The sequence below is a fragment of the Parambassis ranga genome, chromosome 2 (assembly GCF_900634625.1).
Source record: "Parambassis ranga chromosome 2, fParRan2.1, whole genome shotgun sequence".
Lineage (NCBI taxonomy): Eukaryota > Metazoa > Chordata > Actinopteri > Ambassidae > Parambassis > Parambassis ranga.
This window is the reverse complement of record NC_041023.1, coordinates 903,402-916,945: the sequence shown is the minus strand read 5'-3', so window position 1 is coordinate 916,945 and position 13,544 is coordinate 903,402. Positions and strand designations below refer to the sequence as shown.

At 51.5% G+C, this 13,544-nt stretch overlaps 2 protein-coding genes across 3 annotated transcripts; one reads left to right on the top strand and one right to left on the bottom strand.

Annotated features, from left to right (window-relative positions):
• Window positions 1–1,779: 1,779 nt before the first annotated feature.
• gbx2 (gastrulation brain homeobox 2) lies at window positions 1,780–3,787 on the bottom strand. The gene is made up of 2 exons (XM_028399808.1): window positions 3,280–3,787; window positions 1,780–2,315 (listed from the first exon to the last, which is right to left on the bottom strand). Exons 1-2 carry the CDS (start codon window positions 3,785–3,787, stop codon window positions 1,780–1,782), a joined length of 1,044 nt encoding a protein of 347 aa, XP_028255609.1.
• A 7,436-nt stretch (window positions 3,788–11,223) lies between these two features.
• On the top strand, window positions 11,224–13,195 carry lipt1 (lipoyltransferase 1). 2 transcript variants are annotated; one of them, XM_028399792.1, is made up of 4 exons: window positions 11,224–11,421; window positions 11,757–12,310; window positions 12,376–12,597; window positions 12,671–13,195. In XM_028399792.1, exons 2-4 carry the CDS (start codon window positions 11,806–11,808, stop codon window positions 13,081–13,083), a joined length of 1,140 nt encoding a protein of 379 aa, XP_028255593.1. In that variant the 5' UTR covers window positions 11,224–11,421; window positions 11,757–11,805; the 3' UTR covers window positions 13,084–13,195. The 2 variants fall into 2 exon arrangements, with proteins under 2 accessions (XP_028255593.1, XP_028255592.1); XM_028399791.1 differs by having other exon boundaries at window positions 11,224–11,434.
• Window positions 13,196–13,544: the final 349 nt, after the last annotated feature.

Here is a 13,544-nt window from a genome sequence, read left to right as displayed (position 1 = left end):
GTTTCCTTTTTAAAGGGTTAATTGCCTTTTTTTTAATTAGCTTCATTTTGATGCGCAAAGTCCCGTTACCACGGCAACTCTGCGTGCGTCATCACGCAGAGCTCCCTCGGCGGTAATGGCCGCCAAAACTCGCCTCTGCTCCAGTGGTTGGAGTGAAAATGAAAGTTTCTGGCGCAGCAGACTCTGATAATAATCCCATTCTGCGTCAGTAAGTCGAAGTGCGGTTCACTGTAGGGATTTAGCGGAACTTTTCTCTCAGCTAAGACACCGAACGGTGGAGATTAAAAACCGTGGTTCCGGTTTGTCTCTCGCTCAAACCGAACCGGGAGAGAAGTTTGAGCAGAAAGACTCGGACTCTGGCTGAGAGGGAAACCCGCTTCAGGTACGTCCACGGAGCCTGACACCTGCTGTGAGCTCGGAGGACAAAGCTTGTCTTCTTGGCTGGGTCTGTTAGCATGTAGCCTAGCTAAACCCTCCTCCATCTTGAATGTGAAGCCACAGGTACTGCTGAATGGATGACGTCATGGATATAACTCGCTCCATTTCTAAACACACACACACACACACACACACACACACACACACACACACACACACACACACTTGTACTTTACAGATAATAATAATAATAATAATATATGCTAACAGTTAGCTTCTATTTTAGCTTCAACTTGAGGACCGGAAGGAGCAACATGTATGCTAGCAGCTGGAGACACCACCGAAGAAGAACGACACGGTATTTATGGCTGTTTTTAATTATTCAATTTGGCTCCATGTGCTAACGATGCTAACAGGTGTTAGCTGTACCTGTTTATATCAGAGGGCTGCAGCCTGTGAATGACCTTTGACCTGCGGGCTAAAGACACGACAAACACGCTGTAATCACAGCTGTGTGATTGATAATCAAACGATTTAAATTAACATATTTAGTTGTTAAACATTAAATAAGAAATGATGCTCAGGCGGATTTATTTATTATCACAAAATATTGAATCATCTAAATCTATGTTTTAGCATAAAACCTTCATTTTGACTGTTGAAATCAAACGGAGCATTTGTGGCCTTCAGAATCAAATCTTATTTAAATCAGCGTCCGAGGTAAAAATAAAAAAAATAAAAAACATGTTCAGATGTTCATCCGCCGTGTAATAACATGTTTTAATAAATGTGGTTTTTAGAATAATATATTTAGTGGTTTTAAAAAAAAGAAATAAAAAGCAGCGGGTGAGACAGCAGCTGTTCACATCTGGTCATCTTTTAATTCACACTTTTTCTTTTACTCCAGGGAATGTTAGTTACTTTTGCACAATTTTATATAAATAAATTAGCAGCGTCATTTTCTGAAATAAAACAAAGAAGAAGCGGAAACAGCGGGGTCCAAAGAGCAGAGGGGGTGTTCAGCAGGACTGGTCCCGGGACGTATGTACATGTGACGGAGGTTCCGTCTGATTCTGCTGCAGAGAAAATGAGTGTTTTTAAATTTCCTGCAGAGAAGCAGAGACGTGAAGCCTCCCACGGCCACGCAGTGGGTCAGTTACAGGATGATCCGCGCGGCCTCCACCTCGTTCTTCAGGTTCTGGGGATTGTTCTGAGGACGTCCTGGAAACAGGTGGAGGCGCAGAGCGGGTGTTTCTATGATCAGTTATTTTCTGAGCTTTGGCCTCCGCCTTTATTGTGAAGGTTTTTTGAGGGTTTTTGGTCTTTTCATTGTTCCTCCTTCTCCTTGTGGATCCAGCAGGAATAAAAACCTCTCACCGGCCTCACGTGTCTTCTCTTCTTCTACGGTCTGGCCTGCTCCATCTGCTGGTGCTGACTCCTTATTGCGAAGCGGCTGACGTGCACCGGGATGGGAACAACTATCTTGGGGTTCCGCGCCGGCTCCCCGGACTTGTTGTTGACGTTGCCGGCTTTGACCCGTTTCCACTTGGCGCGCCGGTTCTGGAACCAGATCTTCACCTGCACCTCGCTCAGCTTCAGCGCATGCGCGATCTGGGAGCGCTCGGTGAGGGACAGGTACTTCTTGCAGTGGAACTCCTTCTCCAGCTCCAGCAGCTGCTCGCTTGTGAACGCCGTCCGCCGCCGCCGGTTCTTGCCGCCGCCGCTCCCCGCGCCGCCTCCCGCCCCGGAGCCGCCGCCGGCGGAGCCGTGCAGGCGCGGGCCGTCCTCCAGAGCTCCTCCGCCGCCGTCCCCGTCCTCTTTGTGGCACATGGAGGTGAGGTTGTCGTCGGAGCTGTAGTCCAGGTCGCTGTCCATGGAGAAGCTCTCGTCCTTGCGGCAGTCGTCCTCCTTGGAGTCCTCTTTACTGAGAGCTCTGACTGAGGGGGAGCAGAGGCACAGGTCAACATGATCCATAAATCATAACCTTCATTTATAAAACAGGAAGATTTCAACTGTTCCTGTTTCTATGAACTGCAGCTGAGGAACACGTGTCGGTCAGATTTAAACAAACAACGCGTCGTTTCTGTGGAAATGTTTTTATGATGAAGGAACGTTTTATTAATTTAATGAATTATTTGTTTTAAAAAAATTAAATGGAAGGAAAAAGAGTTTCGACCAGAACACCGCGGCCCGGCGGAGGAATCTGCGCCATGTGCAGGAATGAATTAAAGGGGTGAGGGGGTGGGGGGGGGGGGGTCGTCCTGTCCCGTGTCGATATCCATCATCAGATCAGTGTTCGGATCAGGAACACGCGCTCTGCGGGGACTTTTATTTTCACGCGTAATTACGCGCTCGGCGCGGCCTGTTCCCGCTGCAGCCGCGGCGCTGTCACAGCGGATCAATAAGAACAGATCAGCGCGGACAAATGTCTGTTTGATACCAGGGAACAATTACAAATAATGGAAACACGAGGCGGACTCACTCTAAAACCTGATTTACTGAATAACTGTTTAAATCAAACCTGTGTTTTAATAAAATGTTGGTTTCAGATTCTGAGGCCTCCAGCGTCACATTTATTTATCATTTATTTAAAGATCCAGAAAAGGATCAGATGCTGCTGTAATAAATCACAAACTAATATCTTCATTTTTTAATATTTGTCTAAGAAAAAATAAGGACAGATTTTTTTTTTTACAGTGAAGATAAAAAATGATGTATGTGAGAAATTAAAGTTAGTGCGCTTTAAATAAAGTGCGCGTTCTGGAGTTTGATTTTTAATCCACAATAATCTTAAGATTTTTCTCTAACAAATAAAACGTGTGAACCCTCAGGTCTGAACCCTCCCCGTGTCCCCGTGCCTCTCTGACCCCGGACCGTCCGCCACACTCTCAGCCCTCCTACCTGTGGAAGTTTGCACCGGCGTGTCCGTGTCGTGGAAGGCCGGCAGCGCCGCGGACTCCTTGCCCTGCAGGAAACTCTTGCCGTCCTCCGCGTCCAGCCGCAGCTCCTGAGTTTTGTCGAAGACCGCGTGCAGCGCCTGCGAGCCGAACTTCCTGGCCGCCTCCTGGTGCTGCTGGGACGGGGAGAAGCCGCCGGGCAGCGACGCCATGAGCGTGGAGGTGAGCGCCATGCCCTGCGCCAGGCTGGAGCAGAAGCCGCTCTGCAGGCTGGGGATCTGCGGGTGCGCGTGGTGACCGGGGGGGAGAGCCTGCTGCAGGGCCGGCGGCGGCGGAGGGGGCGGCTGCAGCACCACCGACCGGTACGGCATGAACATCGGGTACCCGGTGTAGACAAAGTGTCCCGGGCTGGGCTGCGGGGGCCCCCCGATCAGAGAGTCAATGCTGAAGGCGGTGGTGCTTCCGAGTGGCCGCTGCATCACCATGAAGGACGGGCTGAACGCTGCGCTCATATGAACGACCGCAGGAGCTCGGAGGAGGCCGGAGGAGGAGCGGAGGAGGGACGGAGGGGAGCGGAGCTTAGAGGAGCAGTAATCCGAGAGGAGAGAAGCGTTCCATCCGTGCGGCACAGGGAGGGGGGTCCTGCGGAGAGCCGAGACCCTCTCAGCTCTTCTTCTTCTGCTGCTGTCTGTCCCACACAAACATCAACCATCCGGGGACGCGCTGAACGTCCTCCGCGCGCTCTGCTGGACCAGCGGACGCCTCTGCTGCTCTCACCCGCTCGGACGGAGTGTGTGTGTCAGGTGTGTGTCCGGCAGTGTTTTGGATTTAAATTGCGCTCCCCTCAGTTTAATTGCGCTGCCTTCTCCGCGAAGGCGCCGCCCCCCTCCGCGCGCTCCGGCCTCTGATTGGCCCACCGGGGATGACGCCATAGGCCGTACTTGGTCTGGATGAGAGCCAGCCACACAGAGTGAAACCGCAGCCGTTTAAGAAGAGGAAACACATGACAGTAAACACCCAGCTGCACCAAACCATCATGTCTAATCCCTGACACGATCAATACCACGGTTTAATCTGCAGAGAAATGACATGTTTGAAGTTAAAGAGTTCAACATTGACTCAAACAGAGCGCCCCCTACTGGTTAAACACCGCCCTTCGGTCTTCTTCTGTGGTTTTTCCATGTAAACAGACGTATGTTGCGTTTAGGTGCAGGTTTAAACCTGGTACATGACGGTGATGTATAACTTTGCTCGGTGTGCGTGAGTCTCCTGCCTGCTGTGTGGATGATGGCGGATGATGGCGGTGGCGTGTCATGGATCCGTGCGGGGCTCCTGTGATGAACCTCAGATTGTGTGGTGAGTCCTCTCTCGGTTTAATGAACGTTCTAATGGCTCCCTCGTCAATTAATACAAACCTCGTCGATGCCACCGGCATCCGAACGCATCGTCTCCCGAGGCACAGAGGACGCAGGCGACCTCTGACCCTCACTGCAGCTCCCACCCACACTCTCCTGAGTCAAGGGTACGCATGGATACCCCCACCCCCCACCCCCCCTCAGGGTCACTGGGACATGATCTCATTAAAGGCGGCCTGATCTGCAACTGCAATGCAGACATTAAATAGCAGTATTTTTCAATTAGGGCTGACAAATTCAATCAAAATTCCATAGATTAGGATGAAATGAGGCATGGGTCATTTACAAGGGGATTTAATTGCACGGCCATTAGACAAATAGTACAGCAGTCTCTGTCTCATTATCAATCATGCGGGGGCATCAATAGTAAAAGGTTGTAAGGCAGGGGAGGGGGGGGCGGCGGGGTGCACGGGTGTGAGCGTCCGTGCGCGGCGAGCGTGCGCTGCCACCTCTGCAGAGCGGCTAATAAATACCCTCTTTTGTGCTTATAAATTATCCAGTTTAATTAACAACATGGATTATGATTGGACTATGATTTAATTAAACCTCTCCTGCATGCAGGGCGAGCGCCACTGCCATCCATTATGGGCCGGGGGGAGGAAGGGGGGAGACGTGGGGGGGAGGAGAGGTGTGAGAGTGAAGCTTCCTCTAATAGGAGCTGCTTACCTGGTTAGCTCATCAACAAGCAGCCATAATAGGCTGGCGAATGAGCGTTTACAGAAATAAACCAGTCTGATGTGGAACACACACACACACACACACACACACACACACACACACACACACACACACACACACCTGCCCCCCCCACACACACACACATTTCAATCAAAAGCTAAATGGCACAATCTGAGAGTTTGCTGATGTTACCGCCACATGCTGTAAAGTGGAGGGGATGAAAGCAATTACGCCAAACACTCGCCCAGCAGAGGAGGAAGCAGATGCATGGACGGGTGGAGGGCGGAGGGGACGTTGCCTCCAGCACCGCCGCCGCCGCCCGACACGATTCAGTCAGAGCACAGCGAGCGTGGCGGTATCAACCTTTCCATCAGCCTCTAAATGCCAGGCCGGGTTTCCTCACAGGGCGCCGTCAGGCCGCAGGAGCAAAGTAATCAGAGTACAAACATGAGGGCTGCCGTGTTTTCTTTAAGTCTCCATGGAAACCAGGCCCGGAGGAGGGTTTTGGAAGATTAATAACAACTTGTGATTTCACACGTTTGTAGCTGACACAGGCCGGAGTTTAGGAGCGGCTCCTCTCACATGTAAACACACATCATGAATGTGATGGACTCTGCTTCAGGGCGACCGTCCGATCCATGTGCGTCGCAGCTCCGGTGAGTAAAAGGAGTTTTCCCGTTATGGTGGCAGAGCACAGATCAATTAACATTTAGAGCACTGATTGGATTGCTGATGATCAGAGCTGAGAGGGGCTCCATTGATCGGCCGCCGGGGTCACGTTCTGACCCGGGGAGGGAGGAGGTCTGACGGGGGTTGAGTTTCCCTGTCAGTGGGGGCAGAGGATTGTTGAACAGGAAGTCAGAGGAAACACTTCCTGTGTGACTTGTTTGAAGTGTTTGCAGTGTGAGTTTGTCAGGTGGAGTGATGCCGCTGCTGCTAAAGCACTCTAATAATGCACAGCGCCCCCTGTTGAGTGGAGTCTGCTGCTGTGAGCTGCGCCTCAAAGCTCAGACACACCCGAGGAGGCGAGCAGGCGGTGGGGCCCAGCCGGGCAGGGGGAGGAGCCTGTGTGTGAAAACAGGAAGTGCTCTGTCTGTTCATGGTTCTCCCTGACGTTGCTTCGTGTCGCAGCCTTTTTTTTTCTGCATGTGTTTACTTGAGTCGAAGTAAAGACAGACATGAGTGGAAGTGACGTGACAGCTGCTGGAAGGTCACCGTGTGGAGAGGAGCCTGCATCAACTTTCCACCGGCGCAGAGCAGGTGTGCCTGCCGCCGCTAATGACTGTTATTACGCCCAGAAAACAGCCTTCCCCCCTCTTTAGGCCTGTGCACTAAAGGCCCACAGCACGACCTTTGACCTCTGACCATAAAAACACGCAGGTAAATATACGCTCTGCAAACCCAGGGAATTAGAGGCGAACCGAGACAGAGTTCAGCCGTCCAGACGGAGAAAAGATGAAGAATCAGACGAGCTAATTAGATCTGTGGAGATGTTCACCTCCTCTCCCACACTCACTTATTTCATTATTACAGCCTTAATCACTGCTGGTACAATCACAGAAATAGGATGCGAGGAGACGACGGCTAAAATTGGGTTAGAGCCTCGTCGTGCCGGTTTCCTCTGGCTTCACCGTGTCGGCTTCTATTAGCCACATGAAGGCCCGTCTGCTCAGCTGCCAGGGGAGGCCAGGGCGCGGCGCCGCTGCACGCCTCACATGAATGAATGCCTTGTCTCCCAACGCTTTCTCACAAGAAACGTCTCACTTTTCCCTCCATGCTGCCTCTCAGGTTTAATGTCTTCATTTCAGAGTGATCTCTGTAGTCAGGGGTTTTTTACTTCCTGTCAGCTGATGATGCTCATCTTTGATGCACTAATTGTCAGTGAAATGTTTCTGTTTCCTGCTCTGAAGCGTCAGATGGTTGATTCTGGATGAACTGTCTGCAGACTGTGTGTGTGTGTGTGTGTGCGCTGAAAGAGCTGTGACAGATCGCTGGCTGAGCATCAGGCGGCGTTTAGTTCTGCTTCATTGTGTCAGGTAAGAGGCTGTAATGAGAGCTGAGGAAGACGGACAGACTTTATCTCAGAGGAGCCGCAAAACTGAAGCAGGAGTCTTCACCGCCATTTCCCCCGCTGCTATGTTGACGAGCCCCGCCCAGATGTTGTTACATAAACACACACTTGTTTGTTGTCTGATGACTTGTCTCTGAGCCGCATCACAAAACCAACGCACCGAATGAGACTTTAGTAAAAGTTTCCCGGGAGCTCGGGGCGTCGGCGATGCTTTTTTCCTGCTGCTGCTTCTTCAGAAATGATCACACACGCTCTCAGGTGAAGGTCACTGCTGCACTCGAGTGTGAAGAAGAACTTTGAAGTGTTTGTGGATCACGCTGAGCTGGTGTCACACATGTGTGTCTGCGTGTGAACGTGATGCTAATGAGCCAGCGGCGGTTTGGATTCAGACAGAAGTCAACAGCCACGTTAACCCCTGGACATTCAGACGTTTGATGAAGCGGCGAGCGCCGGCCTCCCCTCGCCATGGATCCAACATCATTAGCCCAGAGAGAGACAGTATGCTCCGGCCCGCTCCGCCGGTAATGAGCCCTCGCCGATCATCCCTCATGCCGTAATTAGTGGCGGGCCCGGCACTCGGGTCCCCTGCTCGCCGCTAATGGAGTGAACAAGGCAGAAAACGAGCACTATTAAGGCCGGACATGAATTCCAGCTCGCCACGAGGAACCCTTAAAACATAATCATCATTCAGCGCCGCGGCTCAGGCCTCCTCCGGATCGCTGCTTCATCTGCCAGTCAGACGAGGATGGATCGAGACGAAGGCGGCCAGAACGTGTCCCAGCTTCCTGTCTGAGGTTGAAACAAAAACACAGAGGAGGACATCTAACTCTGGCACCTTTTAATCTCCACAGAGGTCAGAGGTCACAGCCGTCACCGAGCGATGCTGGGAGATGCAATAAGAGCAGCAAGTGTGTGTTTGATTGGTTCATGGGTGTCACCTGCATGAGATGAGTGACACGGGGGCGGGGACATGTAATGACCACGGTCTGCAAGGTCGGGGAGGTGATTGGTCGCATGATCATAGCGGGGGTGAAGGGGGCGGGGTCAAGGTCGGAGCTGATGGAGCCGTTGTGATGAAGGATGGTGTGTTTGTGTACATGTAAAACACACACATCCGTTTACAGGCTGCAGATCCAGCCACTCGTATCTGATCATCTCTAACTGATGCTTTTATTTTGATGAGTCCTTACAGTACGGCCCTCTGTAAATGGACACACACACACACACACACACACACACACACACACACCTTCGTTCTGGATCAATCAGACAGCTCATGAAACAAAGCAATTAATGTTTGGCTAATACTTCAGATTTTGGCTGATTCCAGGTCTTTAGCTCATACTGATCTGACGTCCACATCTGGACCAGGTGGTTCCTCCACGTCCAGCAACAAACAACAACAGACGCTCTGTGTTGCAGCTAATGTAAAACGCGGCCTCCTCATTATTGTCGGCTGTGCTTATCGTCCCACCTAGCGTGCTCATGCTGCTCTCCCTCCGGGGGTCAGCTGGGGTTGGCGTTGAAATTCAGATGAGTCTTCATCCTCCGGCCTCCGTGGAGCTCCTGCAGGCCTCCTCTTCCTCCTCCTGTTTTCTGAGTATTATCATAATGATTTAAATGAGCAGAGTGTTCAGAGGTCAGTGTGCGTCTGAGGAGCTGCAATTTGAACACCTCTCTGCTGGAAACAGGTGAAGGTGCCATTAAAAGGCAGCTGTTGCCCCCTTCAATTACAGCGCACAGAGCTCGGGGTAATTAGCGTCCCGGCCGGCAGAGGTCAGGGCAGCCAGGGGCTAATCACAGGCCGCACGGAGCAGAGGACGCTGGAGCTACGACAGCAAAATCAGCTGTGATGAACCTTCAAACCAAACGAGAAGCGTACCAGCTCTGCTGCCTTTAATGGCGCCAATCTGACAGACGGTGAACAGACAGCCGCTCCTGTCAGGCTGTTTACGATGCAGCGGGTGGAGACGACCCTGAACTGAAGGCCGCCGCTGCGTGAGGCGCTCTCTCTGCACACACGATCAATCTACACCCACTGCACTGCAAGACTAACCCAACAATGGAGGACGGTGTTTACAGCCGAGGGCCGCGAGGTGTTCAGTGTGACAGTGAGAGAGTGGGAGATTCCTCTGAGGGTTGGTCCCCGGGGAGCAGCAGGACCCTCGCTCGGTAAACGAGGCTGTCGGAGACAAACCCCCACAGGCCGAGAGTCCAGAGGACTCCTCTGCTCTCCTCTGAGGCCTGACCACCTCCTGGAGATAGAAACTCTTTTATTAGCCAGTGAGATGCTGAATGTGTGTGTGCTGACCTCCTGATGGAGGAGAGCCTCCCTTCAGTGTTTTACATGGCACAGTTACATACATGTAAGATTCATACATGTATGTAGGAAGAAACAAAGCGCTCAGAGGGCTGTGAACTGATGAGCGGCCCCGGTGCGTCTGCAGCCCCTAATTATCACTTCATTTGGATATCTGTGTGTGTGTGTGTGTGTGTGTGTGTGTCCCCTCTGGGACCACAACTGGAGCAAACACAGCGGGGCGTCTTGGCGCTCGCAGGCATCCTCCTTGGCTGAGGAAGGCGGCGGCCCGGACACTTTGTGAATAATTAGATTAAGGTTGAGGAGCAGAAAAGGTGACGCGGTTTGTTCCGCTCTGTGAGCCCACCTGGACTGAAACAGAGACGCTAACCTGGAAAAACATCCTGAAGAAGGTTCGTGGTTCACACATCAGTGTGCGGCGCTGCCTTCACTGCGCACGCTTCACGTTCATATTACTGAACCATCACTGCACTCACAGGGGAACAGTGAGGTGCGATGCATCCACTTCCTGTCAGGTATGTGGCGCTGCTTCCAGAAAAAACACCACTTTCACTTGAGCTGTGGTGCGTTCACTTGCCCACACTGTTGTTTTACAGTGTGCTGTTATAATGTCACTTACTGTTGTGTACAGTATATCCTTTCATCCTGTCAGCTGATGAACAAAGGACATTCAGATCAACTGTGTGTGTGTGTGTGTGTGTGTGTGTGTGTGTGTGTTTGGAGTCCTTGGGGACTTCCTTTGGGAAGTGGGTCAACCGCTTGGCAGGGCAGGCTTTCTTGTTAGCATGGAGTGTAAACACACACACACACACCTCAGCCCCTTCGGCTGTAATTGGCAACAAATGAAAATTAAACACTTAATTAGCTGCAGGAAGGTGTGTGTGTGTGTGTGTGTGTGTGTGTGGTAAGGTTTAAGGATAAAAACAGCTTCCACTCAGTTTGGTTTATGTCACAGCACATGTGCAGGTTTATGAGTGGATTCTGGTGGAAGGTAAAAACAAAGGCAGCAGGAGAGGACTAGTTTTTATTTCCACGGTCGGACTGGACAGGAACACTACAACACTACTGCACTGTGTGGACGTGGATGTTCCTCTGTGACAGTCTGACACTCAGTGTGCTGCTGCCACCTGCTGGCTGCCTCCACAGCTGCACTGAATATGTCTCTTGTGTCTTTTCATGTGCCAATTATTATTTACTTCTGACGCAGATATTCATCAGCTGAATAAGCTTATGTTATCTCTAAACACTGGGTGGAGCAGTGTTATAGGTGGGTTTGGTTATTAAATTAAAATGTTTACCTGTCAGATCAAATGTATTTTATTTGTATTAAATGTATTACATTTTTTAATTAATGGCGTAATAGTTAATAACATGACATGTTGTGTTGTAATAACTGTGTTTATTGTGTTAGAGAAGTAAACCGGAAGAAGGAATCCTCGCTCTTATTTTGAAGGTGGGAGCGGAAGTAATGTGTCGGCTGTCGGAGCGGGTCTGTCCGGTGCAGCTTGTCTCCGCCTCGGGTCGGCAGGACTCGGCCGTCTGTGCCGCCACCGTCGTGTCTATAACGATGAGCGGAACCGTTTGTTGGACGTGAAGCAGCGGGAGGTCTCCGGTTGATGCTCCAAGACCGCGAGAGCTGACAGAGCGAAGCTAAAGCTAGCGGTAGCTAACCCAGGTTTGCCCTCAGCTCTGAGACTTTTACAGCACTGTCACGCTTTACGTTAGTGTGTGACACACAGCGCCCCATGCTACAGGGTTTAATGTGCTTAATGAGCTGAAAACTGTTAATGGGATCAATCCATTGACCCTAAAATGATCGATGAATGGATTCTGGATATCAATAAGCAGATCTGACTTTAATTTCTCCAACATAAACAGCCGGACTGTGTCCTAACCTGTGTGTCCTAACCTGTGTGTCCTAACCTGTGTGTCCTAACCTGTGTGTCCTAACCTGTGTGTCCTAACCTGTGTGTTGTTGTGATGATGTTTTATTGTAGATTTTCTTGATGTGGTGACATGAAGCAGCCATATTAGGAGACAGGAAGTATGATGATGTCACAGCTCAGGAAGACGCTGCCTCTCCTCAGAGGGGGAGTCCAGTGGGCCGTGTCCCGGACCTGCAGCAGCCTCTTTATGGACTCAGACAGCGCAGGCCTGGTCCTGCAGTCTCAGTGTACTGATGTGTACCAGAACCTGGCCCTGGAGGACTGGATCGACTCCAATGTGGACCTGCAGGAGCGCAGCGTCCTGCTGCTGTGGAGGAACCAGCCTGCTGTGGTGATCGGACGCCACCAGAACCCCTGGGCCGAGTGCAACCTGCCGGCCATGAGGGCGGCGGGGATTCCTCTGGCCCGCAGGCGGAGTGGCGGTGGGACGGTCTATCATGATCTGGGAAACCTAAATCTGACTTTCTTTGCCTCCAAGAAGGCGTACGACCGGAAGAGGAACCTGAAGGTGGTCACAGAGACGCTGCGGCGGCTCCAGCCCGGGCTGGACGTCCAGGCCACCGACAGATTTGACATTTTATTGAACGGTCACTACAAGATCTCAGGTGGGTACAGTCCGGTCAGACCCCCTCACTGTCTCTGTCTGGGTTCATGTTGATGTTGTTTACAGGCACAGCATCCAGACTCAGCAGGAAGTCGTCCTATCATCACTGCACGCTGCTTTACGCTGCCGATCGCTCTGCCCTCTCCGCCGTGCTTCGCCCCTCGTGTCCCGGAATCCAGAGCAATGCCACCCCCAGTGTCCCCTCACCGGTTGTCAACCTGAAAGAGCACGCCCCCTCTCTGCAGTGGGAGGAGCTGCTGGGAGCTGTGGCGCAGCAGTATGCCTCAGGTTCAGTCCTCTTTGTGTGCTGTGTTTGTAGTTGATCAGCTGACAGGTTGTTGACAGTGTTTTTCTCCCTCAGAGTTCGGCCTCAGCTCGTCATCCGTCCTCGTTGACCCGTCTGACGACTCGGTGTTTCCTGGTGTGGACCTGTTGGCAGCAGAGCTGCGTAGCTGGGACTGGACGTTTGGTAGGACGCCTAAATTCAGTGTGAAGACCCTACTCGAACTAACAGATGACCAGCTGCCGGCCCGTCGCTCTGCTCAGCTCTGCATGGAGGTAAAAGGCGGGCGGATCGAGAGCTGCGAGCTGGACGTCCCCGCCGACTGGCTGCCCGAGCGGCTGAGTGGCGAGCTGAGCGGCGTGCTGGTCGGAGAGCGGTTCTGTCCGCACCGCGCTGCTGCAGCCGTTACTGCGCTGCTGCGGTCTGAGAGCAGCGAGCTGCACGGACGCCTCAACAAGCTGTGTGACGCTGTGGTGGCCGTGATGGGCTGAGAGCCAATCGCAGGCCTGATCCCTGCGGAAGAACAACGTTTCTAAAGTCATCCAGTTCTAATGGATGGAATCTGCTGTGTTTTATTTTATTAAATAAAGGTTTATCTGGTCATTTCTGAGTTCTTCTTTATACATATCAAACACTGTAGAACATTTAAAATAAAAAAATCACAAAAACAAAAACATCTGGATATTTGAGAATTATTTAAAAATCCTTTCAAAATAAAAGCTTGACAAACACACAAGCCACGAGGGAACATGTGATCAACATCCTTCTATTGATCACAGTTTGTCTGATAGATGGTTGAGTTGAATCACGCATGCGCAGAATTATATCAGAGCACGCCATGCGTGCTGGTGCCAGACAAAGAGAACAAGAGGTACCACTCTGACATTTTCTCAGAGACCCAGACTCTCCCCTAGAACTCCGCTCGGTGATCACAGTGACGTGTGACTTGTGT

Coding starts and splice junctions, on each gene's coding strand:
- lipt1 (XM_028399792.1), top strand. CDS start 11,806: ATGATGATGTCACAGCTCAGGAAGACGCTGCCTCTCCTCAGAGGGGGA. Junction 12,311..12,375: donor CGGTCACTACAAGATCTCAG/GTGGGTACAGTC, acceptor TGTTGTTTACAG/GCACAGCATCCAGACTCAGC. Junction 12,598..12,670: donor GGCGCAGCAGTATGCCTCAG/GTTCAGTCCTCT, acceptor TTTCTCCCTCAG/AGTTCGGCCTCAGCTCGTCA.
- gbx2 (XM_028399808.1), bottom strand. CDS start 3,787: ATGAGCGCAGCGTTCAGCCCGTCCTTCATGGTGATGCAGCGGCCACTC. Junction 2,316..3,279: donor GCCGGTGCAAACTTCCACAG/GTAGGAGGGCTG, acceptor GCTCCCCCTCAG/TCAGAGCTCTCAGTAAAGAG.